The following is a 20,544-nucleotide window of genomic DNA, read 5'->3' as shown; positions in this document are numbered from 1 at the left end:
AGCTATCAGGAGATTTTGGAGCACTTCATGCTTCCATCTGCTGAAAAGCTTTATGGAGATGAAGATTTCATTTTTCAGCACGACCTGGCACCTGCTCACAGTGCCAAAACCACTGGTAAATGGTTTACTGACAATGGTATTACTGTGCTCAATTGGCCTGCCAACTGTCCTGACCTGAACCCCATAGAGAATCTGTGGGATATTGTGAAGAGAAAGTTGAGAGACGCAAGACCCAACACTCTGGATGAGCTTAAGGCCGCTATCGAAGCATCCTGGGCCTCCATAACACCTCAGCAGTGCCACAGGCTGATTGCCTCCATGCCACACCACATTGAAGCAGTCATTTCTGCAAAAGGATTCCCGACCAAGTATTGACTATTGAGTGCATAACTGAACATAATTATTTGAAGGTTGACTCTTTTTTATTTATTTATTAAAAACACTTCTTTTATTGGTCGGATGAAATATGCTAATTTTCTGAGACAGGAATTTTGGGTTTTCATGAGCTGTATGCCAAAATCATCAGTATTAAAACAATAAAAGACCTGAAATATTTCAGTTGGTGTGCAATGAATCTAAAATATATGAAAGTTTAATTTTTATCAATACATTATGGAAAATAATGAACTTTATCACAATATGCTAATTTTTTGAGAAGGACCTGCATGTTAACATGACACAACACCATAAACGATTATAACTAAAATTCAGAATTTATTTACGCTATTGTTGTTGTCTTGATTCCCCAAAATCAGCCTTTTTATTTGTGGAGGAGTAAAAGGGAATACTGCTGTCTGCCAATTTAATTTTACGTTTTTAGGCTTTAAGCCATACCCCATGTTTAGTTACATTTGTAGTCTACAGCGATTCATCTCTCTGAGACGTCATGCACGCGGTGCAGGACGATTTCACAGAAAACAGTTACTCTATGGCGTTTTTATTTTTAAAATATGCAATTAGTATTTTAAATCTTTAAAATAAATTGCGTAAAAAAGTGTTTTATGCTTTAATGTATCAGGTATCACCCCAAACTGAGTACAAATATGCAATTTGGCGCAGTTGCTATATGGCAAAACAATAAGAAGAAATTCAGATAGCTTGTAATGTAAATCAATGATATATAGTATAACAGACAACTTAAAATGCACTGTATATCACCTGTATAAAGGCCTTGACCTTAGGCTAGTGAGCAAAAACCTAATGTCAAGCCCTGTATACAAGTGATATACAGTGCATTTTAAGTAAGTAGTCTGTAACAGTATGCTATATCTCATTGATTTACATTACAAATCTCCCCAATAATGTCTAATTAAAGTTGATATTTAAACGTTTTATGATAAAAGCTCAGTAGTTTTAATTGTGGAAGGCAAAGTATATAATGCAATAAAATACTATGATGAATGAGATTAACAAATAAACATTAATCAAAACCATGCTGTATCATATTTGACTTGATTTTAATATATATACACTTACAACATGCATATATATATATATATATATATATATATATATATATATATATATATATATATATATATATATATAATGGATAATCAAGTAACGCTAATTTGCTTCAGTCCAGTAAGTGTTCATCTTGACATATTACTAACAATATAAAAGTTATTGTTACATTTAATTAGTAATGTTTCACAGCAAAATAACAAAAACGTCACCCTTCAGGATGTGGTACAATTATACAAAAAGGACTTTTACTTACTAAAAAGTATGAACTATCAATCAGATGTATAAGATTGTGTGCAACAGGTTTTCAACATGTTGATAAATTGGAGGCCTTAGAATATCATGCATTAATTATGATACAGTAAACTATTACCATAATGGCAAATAAGTACACATCATAAGAGACAAAATGATTGAAACACATTTGTTTTTCCAAACAGTTTAATTAGTTTCTTTTTAAACTGTATTACAGTAGCCTCATGTAACATTTTTATCAGTTATTCACCAACACAACTTGATTACACCCAAAATGGCAACAACTACAGCAATGCCTGTGGAGTGACACTGACACAAATACTGTCAAAAGAAACTAACACGCACACACAGACATCAACAGAGACGAACGCGTCTCTTAGGTGAGAACAGGAATGCTAAGGCGTGTCAACTATGGCTTCAGCTATGAATCGAGTGCGTTGAAAAGAAGGAATGGTAGGGCCTTTCTGCTGTCGCAAAACTTGGTGAGTTACTCTTTGGAGTGCATGTACACTAACAGGTCAGCAACACGGTGGCTGTAGCCATATTCATTGTCATACCTGTGAGAAAGAAAGACAAAAGAATATTAGAGCACTGCTTTTTCTGCTGACTGGAATATAACATAGCTACACCTAAGTTATAACTTCATAGAAATAGCTTATAGAAATAGCATTGAAATTTCAATAGAATAGCAATCTTAAAAATCTCATTATGTTCCTGCCATTTGACAATGAATTTACCTCACTATTTGAATACTGTATTTTCTCTGGAACAACTTCAAATAATAATAATAAAACTGTTATAACTAATAATAATTTAGACCTAGCATTCATTGTAGCAAAATACATTCAAAATGTTTAACGCAAAAAAATAAAATACAGTAAAAGAGTCAAGGCATGTTTTTCACAGAATGAATAAAATGAATGAATAAAAAGTAATTATTTTTCACTTTAATGTATCAATACAAAACACTGTAAAAGCATTATTCAATATATAGCTTATGCCCAACTCTAGCTACATCTATTTAAAGCTATATTGTTTTTGAGCTTACCAGGAGATAAGTTTGACAAAGTTGTCATTGAGGGAGATACCGGCTCCAGCATCAAAGATTGAAGAGTGAGTGTCACCAATGAAGTCAGCAGAAACAACCTAAAAGAAAACAAAAATGAATGAACAAAACACCCAATTCTGTCCATTATGTGAAAATATGCATGTTGTTTTGGTATTCTAAAAGATTTTTTCTGTTAACACATACTGAATCCTCTGTGTATCCCAGAATTCCCTTCATTGGTCCATGAGCGGCCTTCTTGACAGACTCCTTGATGGCAGCGTAGCTGGCAGGTCTTGTGAGGCGGCAGGTGAGGTCAACAACGGACACATCGGCGACTGGCACACGGAACGCCATACCGGTCAGCTTGCTACAAAATAGAGAGAGGGTAAACTTCTCCAATCGATATCAAACTCAATCAATTGATCTTTCTTGTACTACTGACCCGTTAAGCTCAGGAATAACTTTGCCCACAGCCTTGGCGGCGCCAGTAGAAGCAGGGATGATGTTCTGGTGGGCACCACGTCCATCGCGCCAGGCCTTGGCAGAGGGCCCATCCACAGTCTTCTGTGTGGCGGTGTAGGCATGGACTGTGGTCTTTGAAGAGGTAACGAAAAGAAACAATGAGAAAGACATACAGTACACTACTGTTCAAAAGTTTGTGGTCAGTAAGTTTTTATTTTTGAAAGAAGTCTCTTTTGATCACCTACGCTGCATTTATTTGATCAAAAACACAGTAATATTGTAAAATTTTATTGCAATTTGAAAAAAAAAATTCTATTCTAATATATTCTAAAATGTAAATTATTCCTGTGACGGCAAAGCTGAATTTTCAGTATTACTCCAGTCTTCAGTGTCCTTCAGAAATCATTCTAATATGCTGATTTGCTGGTCAAGAAACATTTCCTATTATTATCAATGTTGAAAGCAGTTGTGCTGAAAAATGAAAATCTTTTGTAACATCATAAGTGTCTTTAATGTCACTTTTGATCACTTTAATGCAAAAAAAAAGAAGACTGATCACAAACTTCTGAAAGGAAGTAATGAGTAAATACACTAACGCTAAACAATTAAGCAAAATACAATCCTGATATGTCCTAGTGCGATTATTAAACCACAAATGGCTAAGTTTTAAGTACATTTAAAGTGAATAGGCAGGGCTTTAAGTCAAAATGTGAATTTTACACATTATGTTGCCCATAAGAACTGATGTCATGCTTTTTAGCCTTTATTTCTAAGCAGCAGCAAGTTTCATAATAGAAATCAATGTCATAATAGATGCAAAATTAGTTTTTGACAATTTTTCATGCAGCCCATTTTTTAAAATATATTTTAAAAAATCATCATGGACTCAAAAGGGACAGTTCTTTTTTTTATGGAATATTGCAGTATTTATTATAAATGTTTTGTCCATGCACATTTTATTTCATTTTATTCATATCCCCTCATAATCTTTAATCAGAATAAATTCCCCTCCCTCTTGCAGCGACATCTCTTCTCTTATGATGTTTACTGGCGTGAGAGCGGGACAACCTGTCACTAACATGAGATCAACCAATAGAAAACCACAACCTTCCAATAATCCATCCATTCCAGATGGACAAAATCAAAATCAAAATTCAAAATGCCGTTTCACTCGATTATAGAAGTCACAAAAGGAAAGAAAAGACTATCACAACTTCTGTCTCATGTCAACTCAAAGAAGGACTCACGTCACGCCAGGCATCAACTTACCATGAGGGCCTCCTCAATACCAAAGTTGTCATTAATAACTTTAGCCAGGGGAGCCAAGCAGTTAGTGGTGCAGGATGCATTGCTGTGATGTTTTCAACAAGAAAAACACACTTGTTACTTTTGTTATTTGCTAATGTTGCACCAAAACAGAAATAAGGTCATTACCTTAAACATGCATGCATTTAATAACTCATTTACATGCATAGTACTTAGTTTGCTTACCTGACAATGGTCATACTGGAGGGGTCATACTTGTCTTGGTTGACTCCCATCACAAACATGGGAGCATCAGGTGAGGGTGCGGACACAACCACGCGTTTGGCGCCGCCCTGGATGTGAAGCTATGGGGAACAAATTTCAGAAAATATCAGTATTATAATAACATTTGATGCAATAAATTATCATTCCAGATCTTGCAGAAAGGCAGACTTACTGAGGCCTTCTCAATGCTGAGGAAGACTCCGGTAGACTCAACGACATACAGGGCACCAGCATCACCCCATGGGATCTCAGCAGGCTTCATGCTAAGTGCAAATAAGACAGAGAATTAGTACAGCACTACAGGATATGCTTGAAATAGCATACTATCATGCTCCTTGTATTATTTCTGCAGTATGGATACTATTTTTTTGTATGCATAAAATAAGCGCGAGTTACGAGTTGCCGAAACAGTACGGTATCCCACAATGCACTACTTCCAGTGTGATGAATACCATATCAACTGCAAATTTTGTTTAAAATTGGATGAAAATTGCAAAATTACCATGTTTTTTCTGAGATGATAACTAGAGACTATGCAATGAATTAAACATGCAATGTTTGAAACTTTTATTGGTGCATTACTCCATACTGTTATTAATATTTTTTAATAGTATCCAGTATGCAGTATAAACTGTGTGCAGTATGATGTACAGTACATTGCCTAAGCTTCCTAATATGTCAGTACTTACTCTGGACTACAACATATTTGCTGTCTATGTGTCAAGGTTGTAGTTATAACCTAACATTCCTGAAGGGCGACTATGATAATATAAGACTAATAAAACTTACCACTGGAACACAGAGATGGACTGACCATCAACGATCAGCTTTCCATCCTCATGGTGCACTTCTCCCTTGTAACGGCCGTGAGTGGAGTCATACTTGAACATGTAGACCTGTAGGGCAAGATTTATTAATTTTCTTGACTTTTGAAGTCGTTGAAGATTACTGGATTATGATTCATTTTATAGAGTAAGGACTCACAGAGCAAATTTATTTTTGAGCTAAGCATAACTTAAAATGTATATTCACATAAGAAAATGAGTAATATTTACATATTTTTGCTAATACACTAATGTGATCAAAGCTGTATTTTCAGCATCATTACTCCAGTCTTCAGTGTCACATGATCCTTCAGAAATCATTCTTATGTGATGATTTGCTGCTCAATAAATATTTCTTATTATTATTATCAATGTTGAAAACAGTTGCTGCTTCATATTTATGGAAACCATGTTTTTTTCCCCCCAGGATTCTTTGATGAACAGAAAGTCGAAAAGAACAGCATTTATTTGAAATAGAAATCTTTAATCTTTAGTCTCTACTGTCACTTTTATACAATGCAACGCATCCTTGCTAAATAAAAGTATTTAATTATTTTAAGATAATCTTACTGACCCCAAACATTTGAATGGTGTATTTCCATGTTTAACTGGATATACAACAGGAAAATGCATTTTGGGAATTAATTTGGTCTACTGGGAATTGACGGGATCATGAAAATGGGTAGAAAAATAAGAGGGGTTTGTGACATCTTCCGAAAGTCATTTCAGAGGCAGAAATTATTTGATCAATATATTAGAATTTTTTTATATTTATGATATTTTTATACATTACACATTTTTTCTTTGAATTAATGTTGTGCACCAATAAAATGTACACAATAAGACCAGGTATATTCTTTAAAAAATTAACATAAGTCCAATTTCATGGTAGCTTTAAGAATAGATGCTGAAAAATCCCATTAAATTCACAGCAAAAGCTGCATGTTTGAAAGCATCTAAATTCTCACTCTAAAAACACTACATGCAGGTCTATATGTTTGTTTAACTTGGCTTATGCTTTACACAATGCCAATCATTTGTGCTTCAGCGAATCTCACCATGTACTGCAGGTCAATGAAGGGGTCGTTGATGGCGGTGACTTTAATTCCCTTCTGCAGGCAGGCCCTGAGGACCAGACGGCCAATGCGGCCAAATCTACACAAACAGAGAGCAGAGTTATTTAAGATGTTTCATAATCACACAATCTGTCTAGTATCTGAAGGACTGTGTGATTTATTAGAAGAAACAAGGGAATATCTACACAACTTTATTTAAATATATCAACATATGAAATGTAAGAGAAATAATTCATGTTTGTCAGTTGAAATCTGACTGGTAAGACACATTGCCTGCATGACTATACAGCAGATGTGTGTGTGTGTGTGTGTGTACTTCAGTGGATGGAGACTTTAAGCTCATCCTGGGTAATCCTGTCCTTGTAATCATTCTGAATCAGGCCATTTGCTCTCTCTCTCTCTCTCTTTCTCTCTCTCTCTCTCTCTGTCTGTTTATCTGTATTTTTACAATCTCTATTTATGGAATTATTAGCTCTGTTCCAACAACCTAGTGAGCTTCCTTGCAGTCTCCGGCCTTAAAGCAGTGTCCCAAGTGAAGTGCCAATGAGGTTCGTAAAAGTTGTGAAAGATTGTGATTCCCAATAGTATTACTTTATGAATACTTTATTGTAGAAAGAAAATTCCAAGTATATTTATTATAATGCAATCAATTTTTTATATTTAGTGCTTAATATTTTGTCATGTTGAATGTCATATGTTAAAGTCTTCAAATGTCATGACAGATCAGATCAGTGAACTTACCCATTGATTCCAACGCAAAGCTCAGACATTATTGCAAGAGTGTGGATTGTGGTCTTGAACCTGAAATAATAGAAAACAAAAACAAAGGAGGCTTTTAGAACAACGACATCAACTTTGCACTTACACTTTACACTGTCAGGCTGTTTTGGTATTGAATTGTCATTCGTTTTGAATAGTCTCATCTTGTGATTTGTGCCCATCAACTTCCACAGATAAAGAGAAAATATTCAAATAAGATGGAGTACATTTCATTTGTAAATACAGTATTTTAATAAAATAATAACTTCAACTAATTTAACTATTTCATGATTTATAGCATTACTCTGATATTGATTTACTTGGAATCTTTATTTGATTTCCTTAATATTAGATTTTAATCATATATTGTACAACTTTGTACCTTATTTATGACTAAAATATGCATATTAGTGCCTTAAAAGCAGTAGGGGTAAAAAAGTTACAAAGATCTCCTTTTTAGGGTACTGTCCCAGTGACAAACTGTTTGCACATTTTATCTTCATTTTAGGAGTGTTCTACCCACCCTTACTAGCAGCTTAGCGATCTGTCTATACACGCTTGTGGAATTCGTGAACTTTCTCTGAGCCAGTTTGGTGTTCTGAACGGTGGGTGGAGGCATGAACTGTTGTCTAGTTTGTATTGTTTTTGGGTCCATTAGGATTCTGTCTGGGAAATTTCCAAACCTCGTGCTCACTGGACCTGCATACTTTATTAGCCTGGTGGAGCAGAAGGTCCATTGTGTTTTGACAAGTCTTTTATTCTTCCTTTTCCATGCAGAACAAGGGGTGGCAAGTCATGCACACAATTTGTCCTCAAACTTCCTCATATGCACACAGGAAGCTCAAAAATCTGCTGAAATATTGGCAGTGCAGTGGAAGGGGGAATGTACATGCATTGCCAAACAATCTTCACTGTGGGTTTCAAAATGCAGCAAGTTGTCACATGCCTGATATCCTTTGCAGTTTTCTCTATTATTATAGTGAAAAGCATGGCACGGTGTGTGAGGGTGGGTCTTATGTAATCTGAGCCTGACGATTTGGCCAGAGTCAAATATTTTTTACATCATGCCATGTATGGAGAATGTCTGTTAAGCAAAAAGGGATAAGGAGGAGTTAAGCGCAACAGGGACTGGATATATTTGCATATGATGTGATTCACTCATTTAAAATACAACAAAAAAGACAGACAAACTGGAAATCTAAATCTGTAACAGTCTGTACTTTAGAAATGTTTAGAATAAGTTGATTTCTGCTGTCACTGTTTTTACAGCTAGACGTAAAGTAACATCCTAATGACTTACTTTATTGCTGTATAATAAGCACTATATGCCTGTTTACAAAATAACTCCAGAGAAATGGATTTGGCATTACACTTTGTTTGACATTTTAAGATTTATGTCTACTGTATATACTCACAACAAAATATAGCTCTCTAAAAGCCCATAGATGTGGATAGTTGATTTAAATGTCTGATCTGTTGGGTTTTAGTGAGCTATGGTTTGTTTTGAGTCCACATGTTTATACTGTCATCAAGACAAGTAGTGCACAACCATGCACACTGTCATTAATGAGACAAATGAACAGGTTTTCCATAGACACCATTGATTTGACCTCATGTACCCTTCTGATTTCTGTCTCTGTGCACCATTGAAATGGCCACAAATGACCTTCACAGTCTGCTTAAAAAGACAGTCTGGGTCTGGGATATGGTTCACATGAACTCTGTTACGGTTTGCAATGGATATAAAATCAATCCATCCTAAATTGCAATAAGTTGGAAAATTGACGTTTTTCATTGTATTAATGCGGAAGAATAATATAAATGCTGTTTCGTGCATGTAAAGTTTCATTGCTAAATCCAAAGGAACAAATGTCCATGAAATTATGAGGTTATGAGCTAGAGATGGACACTACAGCAGCAGCTTTTATAGAGGAGAACTGCCTGGGAAAATCATTCACAAGCGAGCACGAAGCAATTCATTTCCCAACGGCAATGGCATTTTCCATGAAAACTGAAAAATCCCCCTCAGGCTCAGAATACAGCAACCAATCAAAGCGACACCTAGACCGATCAACCTAAAGTGAACATCTGGCCAATTGCCTGAAACCACCTCACTCAGATGGATCAAACTCAGTTCAGTTAGTGTAAAATAATGATGTTTCCTTGTTTGTGTAACGCTGGCTGTACAAGATGAGCACTGACCTTAAACTCAAATGTGACTTAATGCACCACAACCAATGCCCCACATCGCCAGACTGGATGAAATCAGGACATTTTTCTCAAACCTTAAGGGCACTGTGAAATGAGACAAGGGCTGATGTTTATCTAGGAATAGGGTGACTTATTTTGATGCCAATGTCAGTCTTAAAAGCTTGCAGAAAATTTTGTTTATATATATATAATCATTATTCAAATTATTTTAGTATTTATTTAATTTTTCAGTGTATTATAGTCACATCTAGATTAGATCTCTACTCCATCTACAGAAATAAAAATAGGAAAAGTATTCAGGAAATGTGCTGTTGTTGGTGATGATGAAAGAAGGAAGCTCAGTCAGTCTATCATAGCATGCATAAAGACAGAGCGTCCTTGCATCTGGCTGTGTGAAACTGAAGACATCCCTGTAATCTCCTAATCTGCCCATGTGTGTGTGAACCATGTACTGCACCTGACCAGCCCGAGTAATCCTAATCCAAGTTCCCTATTCAATGCGGTTAAGGACTCCCAGGATGCACTAAAAGTCACACTCGGCCATCAAATCTAGTCCCGCGCCGCACTCTTTTGCGTTGGGAGTGCAGGTTTCTAGATCAAAGAATCTAAGCTCTAATGATCATGTTAACTATGTCTGAATTTCCACCACGTCTGTTTTTTTATCAACTGTTGAAATTTAGATTAGACTACTGCCGACGGTGTGCCTCCCTTCCAAACAATTTACTAGTGTTGCCATAGGAACGCTTCGGCTTTTGCCACCCAGAAGAACATCTATTACTGTTGTGACGTCATGGTGAATTGTCGTATAACCCTCCTTTGTCTTCTTAGAAAACTTGTATGACAAAAAGAACAGTGGAACGGATGAGAACTGGTTTCCTGCCAAAAGCCTGCTGTCTCAAATGACACATCCACCTCTGAACTGACCCTAAATTCAATTACCCCACTGTTCTGTTTAAAGTCTCTCAGTCTTACCAACGCTGTCACGTGCATATCATGTGTAACATGATGCTAAACATTAAATGCAAATTTTCTAATTATTATTAATTCTGGCTCCATAATATGATTGGATAAATACCCCATGCACACACCTGTGATCACACATCACCAGTCAAGTAAATATCCCATTCATTTTCAACATAGAAAAATCTATAAATCTATTAGACAGGCCTTCTATCATCATTGCTGCAGAACGCCTCTCACCCCTTGTATGTAACCGTTACATCACTGAGCAGCTCCTTTAGTCACAGACTGATACATCCTAAGTGTCTGAAGGAGCGTTACAGAAGGTCTTTTTTCCCTGCTGCTGTTAGACTTTATAACCAAAGCTGTTCCCAGTAGACCAGTCATCAAAATACACTGTTATTACTTTTGATCTAACAGTGCATTCACACAGGAGCTTCGGCGTTAACGTTTCTTATTTACTTTGAATGGGCGACGTCATGTGTTGCCGAACCGAATTATGGGTTCTGTTGCGTCGCATCACTGGCGTTGCTTGCGGCAGAATCGCCAACGCAGCCGTCAGCCAATTAGAACGTCTATGCAAATACTTTAGTGCAGACACTAGCCAATTGCGTTCATGCAACACCGGAAAAGTAATGTGATTAACTGTTGTCACCATGAGAGTCACGTCAGTGTAACGGAGGCCAGCTAGTAGTTGCTGTGCGAGTAAACCTCACTCCTCTGATCTCAATAGGCGCTCTAGCGACAGTTGCTAGAGGCTGCAGTCTTCAGCCTCCTTGTTAGAGCGCCTGACTGTCATGCCGGAGACCCGGGTTCGAGGCCCGCTCGGAGCGGGTCGAGTGGGACCCGGGTGAAGGGGGTTACATCAGCACCAAGCTTCAGACACAGCCTCCGTTAACAGTCGACGCCCCTGTGTGAATGCACCGTTATTGGGAATGATTTATCATCTTTACTTTTTTGTAATTGTAATTTTTAATCAAAATGTCACAACTCGATCATTCGGTGAAACAAACTCTCTGGTAATGTATGCCGGACTTCTCCAATCATTTAGTCCGCTTAAACCTTACCCCTTTCTTGCAATCGACTGCAAACCCGCCCTACATTTTTTTCTCATACGATAATTTGTTTCACTGTCACAATATGGAGGAAAAGATCTCTCCCTACTTCTGTAACATTACGACTTTAAGCAAAGGCATTAATAAATCAGTTAAAATAAACAATTTTTTAAATGTGTTTAATTGCTGAATGCATGGTGTAGAACTAAAGTACCCATAATGCTCTTGCCTACCATAAAAGGCCTACAATAAACTACGTTATTTGACTGAATTATGGTTTAAAGTTATTATTGTGATTAAATTACAATATTAAATGTATTGTTTATTTATAAGTGTCTTTTAGTTTGTTGTTTTAGTCTCTCTCTGTATTCATTTTTCTCTGTTTGACAGGATCGCTCAATCTCCGGATGCAGTAGGAAGCAAGTCTTGACTAACCACACTGTCACACCTTCTCTCTTAGAAACAAGAGGACAGCATTTTACTCTGACCCAGCATGTGGCCATTTCCTCTGACCAAAAACACCCTGAGTGACAGAACAAGGACATGGGGACGAGTGTAACCAGGACAGATTTCCTAGGACACACATACAGTCATTTAAGTGGAACTTCTAATGCTGTGTGGCACATACAGTAAGGAAACACGAACTTCGAAATGTCACTTCGTAAAAAATAGCAAGCAACTAATGACAAAAGAAAATGGTTTTGGGCACTCGTTTTTATTATTAAAATGACCAATATTAAGATTAAGAAGTAAAGCAGAATTGTATTCCTGGTGGTCTGCCTAAGGCATCCTGAGGAAGTGCTGTGTCATTCCAGCCAGACAATAGCAGCAGATGAAAACATGTTTTTAGAGAACAGATAAGCACTTTAACTAGTATAGTACATAAATGTCGAACATTAGGGCCATTATTTGTGTGTCAATGGTCACATTTGGCTTCAGTAGCAATTGGTATGATGTAAGAAAATTAAATTACCCAACCCACTGTTCCCCTTCTTGGCTCTGTTTTAGGACATGTTTGAGAAGGGAATGGTGTTTATACTGTAAACTCCAAGGCTGCTAATTAGAGCCTGTAAAACCCTAGAGGAAAAAAACAACCAATGCACAGTCTGCATGACTGTAGCGCATTCCTGTAATATTAAACATTCAGTATGCCATTTTCTAAAACTATTTTAGACTATTCATTGTATGACAATGCACAAATCAAGATTTTATTGTTAAATCATTGCTCATTGTACATTAGTCTGAGCTATGCGCCATCTGGACAATTTTGATGAGGCAGACACAAGTGTCAAACCAGTGAACATCAATGTCACTTGTGATGTCATGATGAATAAATCAGCGCAATGGGCCATCAAATGCCCAATTAAATTTCTATAGGCTTCTTTTTCACATCATAGTATGAACACCTATATTTGCCTGGTATAAGGCAACATCCACTATAAGTGACACTTAAATTGCCAGCTGAAGGCCCTTCTTGTTGGCAACTGCAGAATCAATACTGCAGACTGCAGAAGGTCAATAAGGAGGGATGGAGACTCCGCCTGCATGTCACTTCCTCGACTACACATAATACATTTTATCCTACAGTCTTCGAATTGCATGAGCAGTATGAGAAACATAATATATGATCAATTATCACAGCATGATAGTTTATAAAATGCATAACTTACTGAAACACATCTTAAACCAGCCTAAACCTAGTCAGATTGGTCTATTGGTTGGTTTAACAGCTGGGAAATCAACTTAAACCAGCAAAATCTAGCAAACCACCGTAGGCTGGTTTAATGTGTTTTATTCATCAGAGTATGCGCAGGAAATGACTATAAAAGCCAATAGTGAATTTCAGTTTTGCTCATGATAGGTTTTCAGATCTGAGTCATGTTTGCCACCGCAGCATCGAAACACGACTCCAGTCACGTACATGAGGGAGAAAATCTCCCATGATTCTCACCGCGACAACTGTGTCCTGTCCAAATTTACATTAAAATAATGGTAAAAGTCCTGGCATATTTATATTCTCGTAGTAAGCATTCACAACGCCATTGTTATTAGAAAGACATGTTGATTAATCGCAAGGCGTTATATCATATTTGACCTTGACGGCTCATGTAACCTTCACGATGCGAGTGATGTTCTTTAGGTCGGACATCATTTCTGTTTATCTGCTTTTATATGCACAAAAGTTACTTTTATGTTAAAAAAGGGGGAGTGCGTTTCCATCTTCATAAATTATTTGTCAATATCAGTATGTTGAATAAATATAACTCTTGACTCAAATAGGATCTCAAAAAAATGCGCCCGCACGACACCGTCGCGTTTCGAGAAGAAAAAACGAATTAAGTTATATTTCCTCCCTCTATTTCGCAGCATCTTTAGCAGATGGTACATTCTGGAACGATATGACGCAATGAGATCATCGCGAGCGCAAGGCACTGACGCTGCTTCATTCTTCAACATTCATTTGCTACAAAATATCCTAAAATGTCATATAAATGAAATTATTTGTTTTATATATTGTATTATAACTCTGGAATATGTGCATAATGGCGAATAAAATGGATGAATGAACCACGCCTCCGGCCTCCATATATTCGTGCATCACGCAGAAACTGAAGGATTATGTAACCGCTTTCGTACAAGCCCAAACGCAGTAAACAACATCCTGAAAAGCTAAACGTCATCTTGAAAAAGTTTAACAAGTGTAAGACATTTCACAATTAAATAATTCGATCAAATAATGGTGTAGACCTATGAGGAAGAACTCACCTCCTTTAGTGATGCTGCTGCGGCTTCTGCTCAGTTTCCGCGTATTGCCGCACCATTTTATACCAGACACGTCCCACCGGGGCTGGTCGCCATGGCAACCTGACGTCACGCAGTGTTCGTATGATCATTTTAAAGAAACGTATACGAGCTATCTATCACGAACGCTATTAAAATGGTTATGGGAGACTGGACAAGACGATACTATACAAGGACATAGAGCGGATATTTATAGCATGCCTGAAACATGTGCAATTCGGAGATGCATAGATCTGATAGACTTCCAAAATGCAAAATAAAACGGTAAAAAAAATGGATATGCGATGCAGAATGGTATTATCTGACCATCACACGATGCTACTTTCACAAGATGACATTAGCCATTTAATTGACGTTTTCCACTCTGAAAGCTCAGTAAAAGGAAAGACACAGAGATAGAAGTCATGATACAGATGCAGTATTAAAGAGCATAGACACTTGTTGATTCATATCTTTCAAAGCATTGCTAAATTAAATGTACGTTTATGTTGGGTTAAATCATTTTCATATCTTTTGATATGACTTGCCTACAGCAATTTGGTCAACCAATGTTGTTTTAAATATGCTATAGAAATAAATGTGAACTTGAACTTTTAGATACTAAGGAGAGATAGATAGATGGATGGATGGATAGAAAAAATATAGATAGATAGATAGATAGATAGATAGATAGATAGATAGATAGATATACTATGGAAAATTCTATGTTTCACTCTACTTACAGTCGTGACCAGGAATAAATCACATACTTTGACTAAGTTGACAAAAAAAAATTACATGCAGTTTGTTTTCATTTAACTAAATCCAAAAAAATGAAAAAACGTGCTCACATGTCATGCATTTGGGATTAATGTGTTCAACATAAACCTCATTGCCTCCTATTGGATATTATGGTGAACGTCCTAGTCACTATGAAAAAGCAGAAATGAGCGTGCTTGAATGTAACGTCGGGATGAGGAAAGTGTGGAATTCAGCACGCAGCAGCACGTGACCTTGACAGTGGCGAGCGGATGCAGAAGATACGTGAGAGTCGGCGCGTGCTGTAGAGAGATTGCATGGAGACTGCGCAGAGAGAAGGACGGTGGGCGGGGTGTCCATACAACTGACAAATATCAAATTAAACATCTAATTAAACAAAAATTGGTGGTCCATGTTTTCTTATTAACGCATTTGGTCTTTTATGGTTGAAAGAGAACACAACTTGCGTTATTTTCCATATTAGAACGAACGCCCCAGCGACCTCGTGTGGTGAACATGTGAAATACAGTTGGATTTCAGGTTTGAGCTAGGGTTGCCACCTTCAATACAAAAAAATAAGGGACGCCTGCCACAGCAGCTGGGGCCTAAGCCCTCGGGGCCACAATGACCACAGGCCCGACGGTATGCCAATGGTGGTATATCATAACTCAAAACATATTTTCAGGAAAGTATAAGATCATTACCAATGGCCACAGAGCCGGCCCTGGCCAATTTGCTGCCCTAGGCAAGATTTTACCTGGTGCCCCATGCATCACAGCCCATTTCGCCCTGTCATTGTGTTCATGATTATTTATCCTATATATATATATATATATATATATATATATATATATATATATATATATATATATATATACATATATATATATACACACACACACACACACATTACAGCCTAAAAACAAATAGCAAGAGCATTACATCTAGCATTCAAGTCAAGTCCCATTTATTTTTATAGCGCTTTTTACAATATAGATTATTTCAAGGCAGATTTACAGCTTTACAGTTTTGTTGCGTTTATAATTTTGTTCAGTATATATAGCCGCTCTGGATAAAACAGTGATGTCATCGTCCAAATGTCATTCATGCACAAACTATTCATTGAGCGCTAGCAAAAGTGTTTGTTTTGCAGTTGATGGCAGCAATCTTCCACTAAACTATGGCACGTTTCATGTTTTCACCATGAATGAAACTGCGAAATGCCTTCTTTAATGTTAATTTTACTTTAAAACGTTGCTACTTTTAATAAACCTGTAGCCTATATAAATATCATTAATAATTTTGGCAAATAAATTTAAAAAATGCCATATATCCCCCTCAAAACTGCACAACTGTAGAGTAAAACATTAATAAAAGTGATAGTGAATGCGTCTAAAAAAACTGACGTGATTGTTACAAATCACACTGTCTGGGGCCTCTGGAGAACTCAGAACAACTGTTAGCATAAAGTTTAAGGTAAAAGAACTGCCATTAAATTATATATCTTACTACTATGGGGGACGCGTATTTGACGCTCTATTCGCGTTCGGTGTGAACACACCATAAGCGTTTCTCTTCCTCCGGTGAAAATGTTGTTGCAAATGTAGCCGCCGTGTGTGTGTCGCTGTGTTTGGCAAGTGCTAGTCTGGGCGGAATTGAGAGAGAGATAGGCAGACAGCCAGATAGCATAACGCTAGCATAGATAGCTAGCAGCTAGATAGTTAAATAGATAGAAATATATAGTAGGTAGATTGACAACGTAGAGTTGGTCGCAGGTCAGAGGCGCCCGCGCCATTGGATGTGCAGTTGCTGCATATACTAGCCTATCTATCTACAGTATATATATATATATCTGTCTGTCTATCTATATAGTCTATCTATCTAGCTATATATATATTTGTCTGTCTGTCTGTCTGTCTGTCTGTCTGTCTATCTATCTATATCTATGTATTTATCTATAATCTGCTATCTGAATATCTCGTCTACTACTCGTCTTTCTCTAGTCACTCTCAATGCTCTCAAAGCGGGCTTCGGTAAATTCTCTCTCCAAGGTGACGTAATGCAATGCATTGTGGGGGAAAGGAGAATCGTTGCAAACCGCTGTAAGATAGTACCTACTTTTTGGTATTATATTCCTATTTGTGATACCCAACAACATTAAATACAGTGTATAACAGTTTAAATGTTTATTACCAACAAGCAAATTGCACAATTCGTCGAAAAATTAACCCTGCAACACGGCCTTTAAAGGGTAACTAAACACTAAAACAACTTTTTTAAGTTTATGATCTGTAGGAATGGAGCTTCATAAATGCTGTTCATTGATTCCAGTAAATTTTTTGACATTTTGGTTTAATGTGTTTTAATTCTACAATATATGTAAAAACGTCTGAGTGCTGACCTCTTCAGGTTGAACGGTGGCTACTGCAGTTGAATTTTCCTATTGGATGTTTGCGGTGGTTTGTGACACAGCGGTTGTTGGTGACGTTGGCAGGTTCCATACAAAGATATGCATCTCAGGTGCACGTTTTCCAGCATTTTCAAATATTGCCAGTGGGTGGAGTCAGGCTCTGACCAGGGGTTTAGTTCATAGACATAATAAATACATAGACGCCCTATTGGCCGCTTTGGAACGTTGCTGCGATACGTCAACGCGTCCACCATTTTGCGGAGGGCAAGACTGCGCTGTAAACAAATACAAGTAAACGGGTGAGCTGCGGTTTTTCTGGATAAAAACAATTTTTTTTTTTACATTTATCAGCCGATTTCAGTGGTTTGTATGTGGTGTACAAAAAGTTTAATCTCCAGTTATTTCAAATCTCGATAGACTTATAAAAAAAATTTATTAAGAATTGTCAAAGCTCAGGCTTGTCATGTAGGCTATTTGGCTTTTTATTCTTGGATAAGAATTGTGAAGACCCCCATACTGAGATTTAATTTAATGTTCACATTAAATGAAATAAAGTTGTCTTATTGTGGAAAAAAACATTTTCTGTGATTGACCCGATTTTAGCAATAACAAAGATAACGGATGGATCCTTTATGGTAATACATATGATATGGTACAACTACAGTGAAATGCAAATAGTAAATATAAGATAAAGTGAAAAGTAATAGTAAATAGTTTAGTCAATAAAATAAACAAACAGTATACAGCAAATAAAATAGTAATGGATAGTATAGTTATATAATATCATAAGTACAATAAAACAATCATACAAATATTGATAATAGCATATAGTTTTTGTATAATACTATAATAATAGCAATATAAAAAGAAATATCAATTACAGTATATAGACAGTAAAAATAATAAGTTAGTGACTATGATAGCATAACTATAATAGATTGATAATCGCAAGTGGTATAATATTATAATAACAATAATAATAATAACAGTAAATACAATGTAATATCAATTGCAGAATAATATAGACAATATGAAAAAAATATGAAACATTATAATATTGATCATTAAACTGACATTTGATTTGTCATTTTATTTTATGTAGGCCTACTGTCACGGGTGGTGTATGGCAGGAAGCACGAGGAGACGAGGAATTCAAATAAACAATAAACTTTACTACAAATCAAAACAACAAACAGGTACAGGCAGACAGAGCGGATGCAAACACCAGTTAACATAGACGAGAACCGACCAAGACAGACTGAACAGAAGAAACTAAATACAGAGACAAATGAACCATAATGATGTGAAGACAGGTGACACAGATGATGATAACGAGGAACAGGCTGGTAAGTGAGGGAGTGAGTTCAGGTGTGGAGACAAGGAGGATTCTGGGAAGTGTAGTGCAGACAAGGACAGACAGGTGCAGACGAGGACTGTGACATTACTCCCCCCTCCCGGTAGGCGTGTCCTCACGCCTTAAAACAGGGGTGGGAGGGTGGGCATCCTGGAGTCTGTAACGGGAAGGCGGACCGGGTACAGGAGGATGGACTCCAGGATGGACCAGGCGGCCATGGCGGAGCAGGACGTGGGCGTGGCCATGGCGGAGCAGGACGTGGGCGTGGCCATGGCGGAGCAGGACGTGGGCGTGGCCATGGCGGAGCAGGACGTGGGCGTGGCCATGGCGGAGCAGGACGTGGGCGTGGCCATGGCGGAGCAGGACGTGGGCGTGGCCATGGCGGAGCAGGACTTGGGCGTGGCCATGGCGGAGCAGGACTCGGGCGTGGCCAGGGCGGAGCAGGACGTGGGCGTGGCCAGGGCGGAGCAGGACGTGGGCGTGGCTGAGCAGACGAAACCTCGGGCGTCCAGGGTGGAGCTGTCGGACCCTCGGGCATCCAGGGCGGTGGGGACCCTTCGGGCGGCCATGGCGGTGCGGACCCTTCGGGCGGCCATGGCGGTGAGGACCCTTTGGAGCGGCCACGGCGAGGGCCTATGCCCCCCCCAAAAAAAATTAAAGGGGAGAGTGACAGAGTCATTACCAGTCTCTGGGCTGGACGGAACCAGCGGTGAAGGGGTCTCTGGGCTGGACGGGACCAGCGGTGAAGGGGTCTCTGGGCTGGACGGGACCAGCGGTGAAGGGGTCTCTGGGCTGGACGGGACCAGCGGTGAAGGGGTCTCTGGGCTGGACGGGACCAGCGGCAAAGGGGTCTCTGGGCTGGACGGGACCAGCGGCAAAGGGGTCTCTGGGCTGGACGGGACCAGCGGCGAAGAGGTCTCTGTGCTGGACGGGACCAGCGGCGAAGGAAGCTCAGGGCTGGACTGGACCAGCGGCAAAGGAAGCTCAGGGCTGGACTGGACAGGCGGCAAAGGAAGCTCTGGGCTGGACTGGACCGGCGGCAAAGGAAGCTCAGGGCTGGACGGGACCGGCGGCGAAGGAAGCTCAGGGCTGGACGGGACCAGCGGCGAAGGAAGCTCAGGGCTGGACGGGACCAGCGGCGAAGGAAGCTCAGGGCTGGACGGGACCAGCGGCGAAGGAAGCTCAGGGCTGGACGGGACCAGCGGCGAAGGAAGCTCAGGGCTGGACGGGACCAGCGGCGAAGGAAGCTCAGGGCTGGACGGGACCAGCGGCGAAGGAAGCTCAGGGCTGGACGGGACCAGCGGCGAAGGAAGCTCAGGGCTGGACGGGACCAGCGGCGAAGGAAGCTCAGGGCTGGACGGGACCAGCGGCGAAGGAAGCTCAGGGCTGGACGGGACCAGCGGCGAAGAAAGCTCAGGGCTGGGTTCATGGGCTGAAATGAATGTGTGTGCTGCCCACACACACACAACAGCCATGGATCCCACAAGTAGCACTGCGTCATCCAGAGCTGGCTGGACGGTCTCTGGCTGGACGGTCTCTGGCTGGACGGTCTCTGGCTGGACGGTCTCTGGCTGGACGGTCTCTGGCTGGACGGTC

At 39.0% G+C, this 20,544-nt stretch overlaps 1 protein-coding gene across 1 annotated transcript; it reads right to left on the bottom strand.

The window, feature by feature from the left end:
* Positions 1-1,887: 1,887 nt before the first annotated feature.
* gapdhs (glyceraldehyde-3-phosphate dehydrogenase, spermatogenic) lies at positions 1,888-15,359 on the bottom strand. Its single transcript, XM_077214695.1, has 11 exons — positions 14,411-15,359; positions 7,401-7,460; positions 6,642-6,738; positions 5,549-5,655; positions 4,932-5,022; positions 4,721-4,839; positions 4,499-4,580; positions 3,210-3,361; positions 2,972-3,134; positions 2,768-2,865; positions 1,888-2,276 (listed from the first exon to the last, which is right to left on the bottom strand). The coding sequence occupies exons 2-11, from the start codon at positions 7,427-7,429 to the stop codon at positions 2,207-2,209; spliced, it is 1,008 nt and encodes a 335-aa protein (XP_077070810.1). The 5' UTR covers positions 7,430-7,460; positions 14,411-15,359; the 3' UTR covers positions 1,888-2,206.
* Between the last annotated feature and the right edge of the window lie 5,185 nt (positions 15,360-20,544).

This window comes from Siphateles boraxobius, unplaced genomic scaffold (assembly GCF_051911475.1).
Source record: "Siphateles boraxobius isolate OS27281-9 unplaced genomic scaffold, OSU_SipBor_1 68, whole genome shotgun sequence".
NCBI lineage: Eukaryota > Metazoa > Chordata > Actinopteri > Cypriniformes > Leuciscidae > Siphateles > Siphateles boraxobius.
This window is presented reverse-complemented; position numbering and strand designations above follow the sequence as displayed.

Bases quoted from the DNA above. Each gene is read 5' to 3' on its own strand.
- gapdhs (XM_077214695.1), bottom strand. From the start codon at position 7,429: ATGTCTGAGCTTTGCGTTGGAATCAATGG. The intron at 3,362-4,498 runs GTAAGTTGATGC...ACCTCTTCAAAG, and splicing joins GTATTGAGGAGGCCCTCATG to ACCACAGTCCATGCCTACAC. The intron at 3,135-3,209 runs GTCAGTAGTACA...TCTATTTTGTAG, and splicing joins GTTATTCCTGAGCTTAACGG to CAAGCTGACCGGTATGGCGT.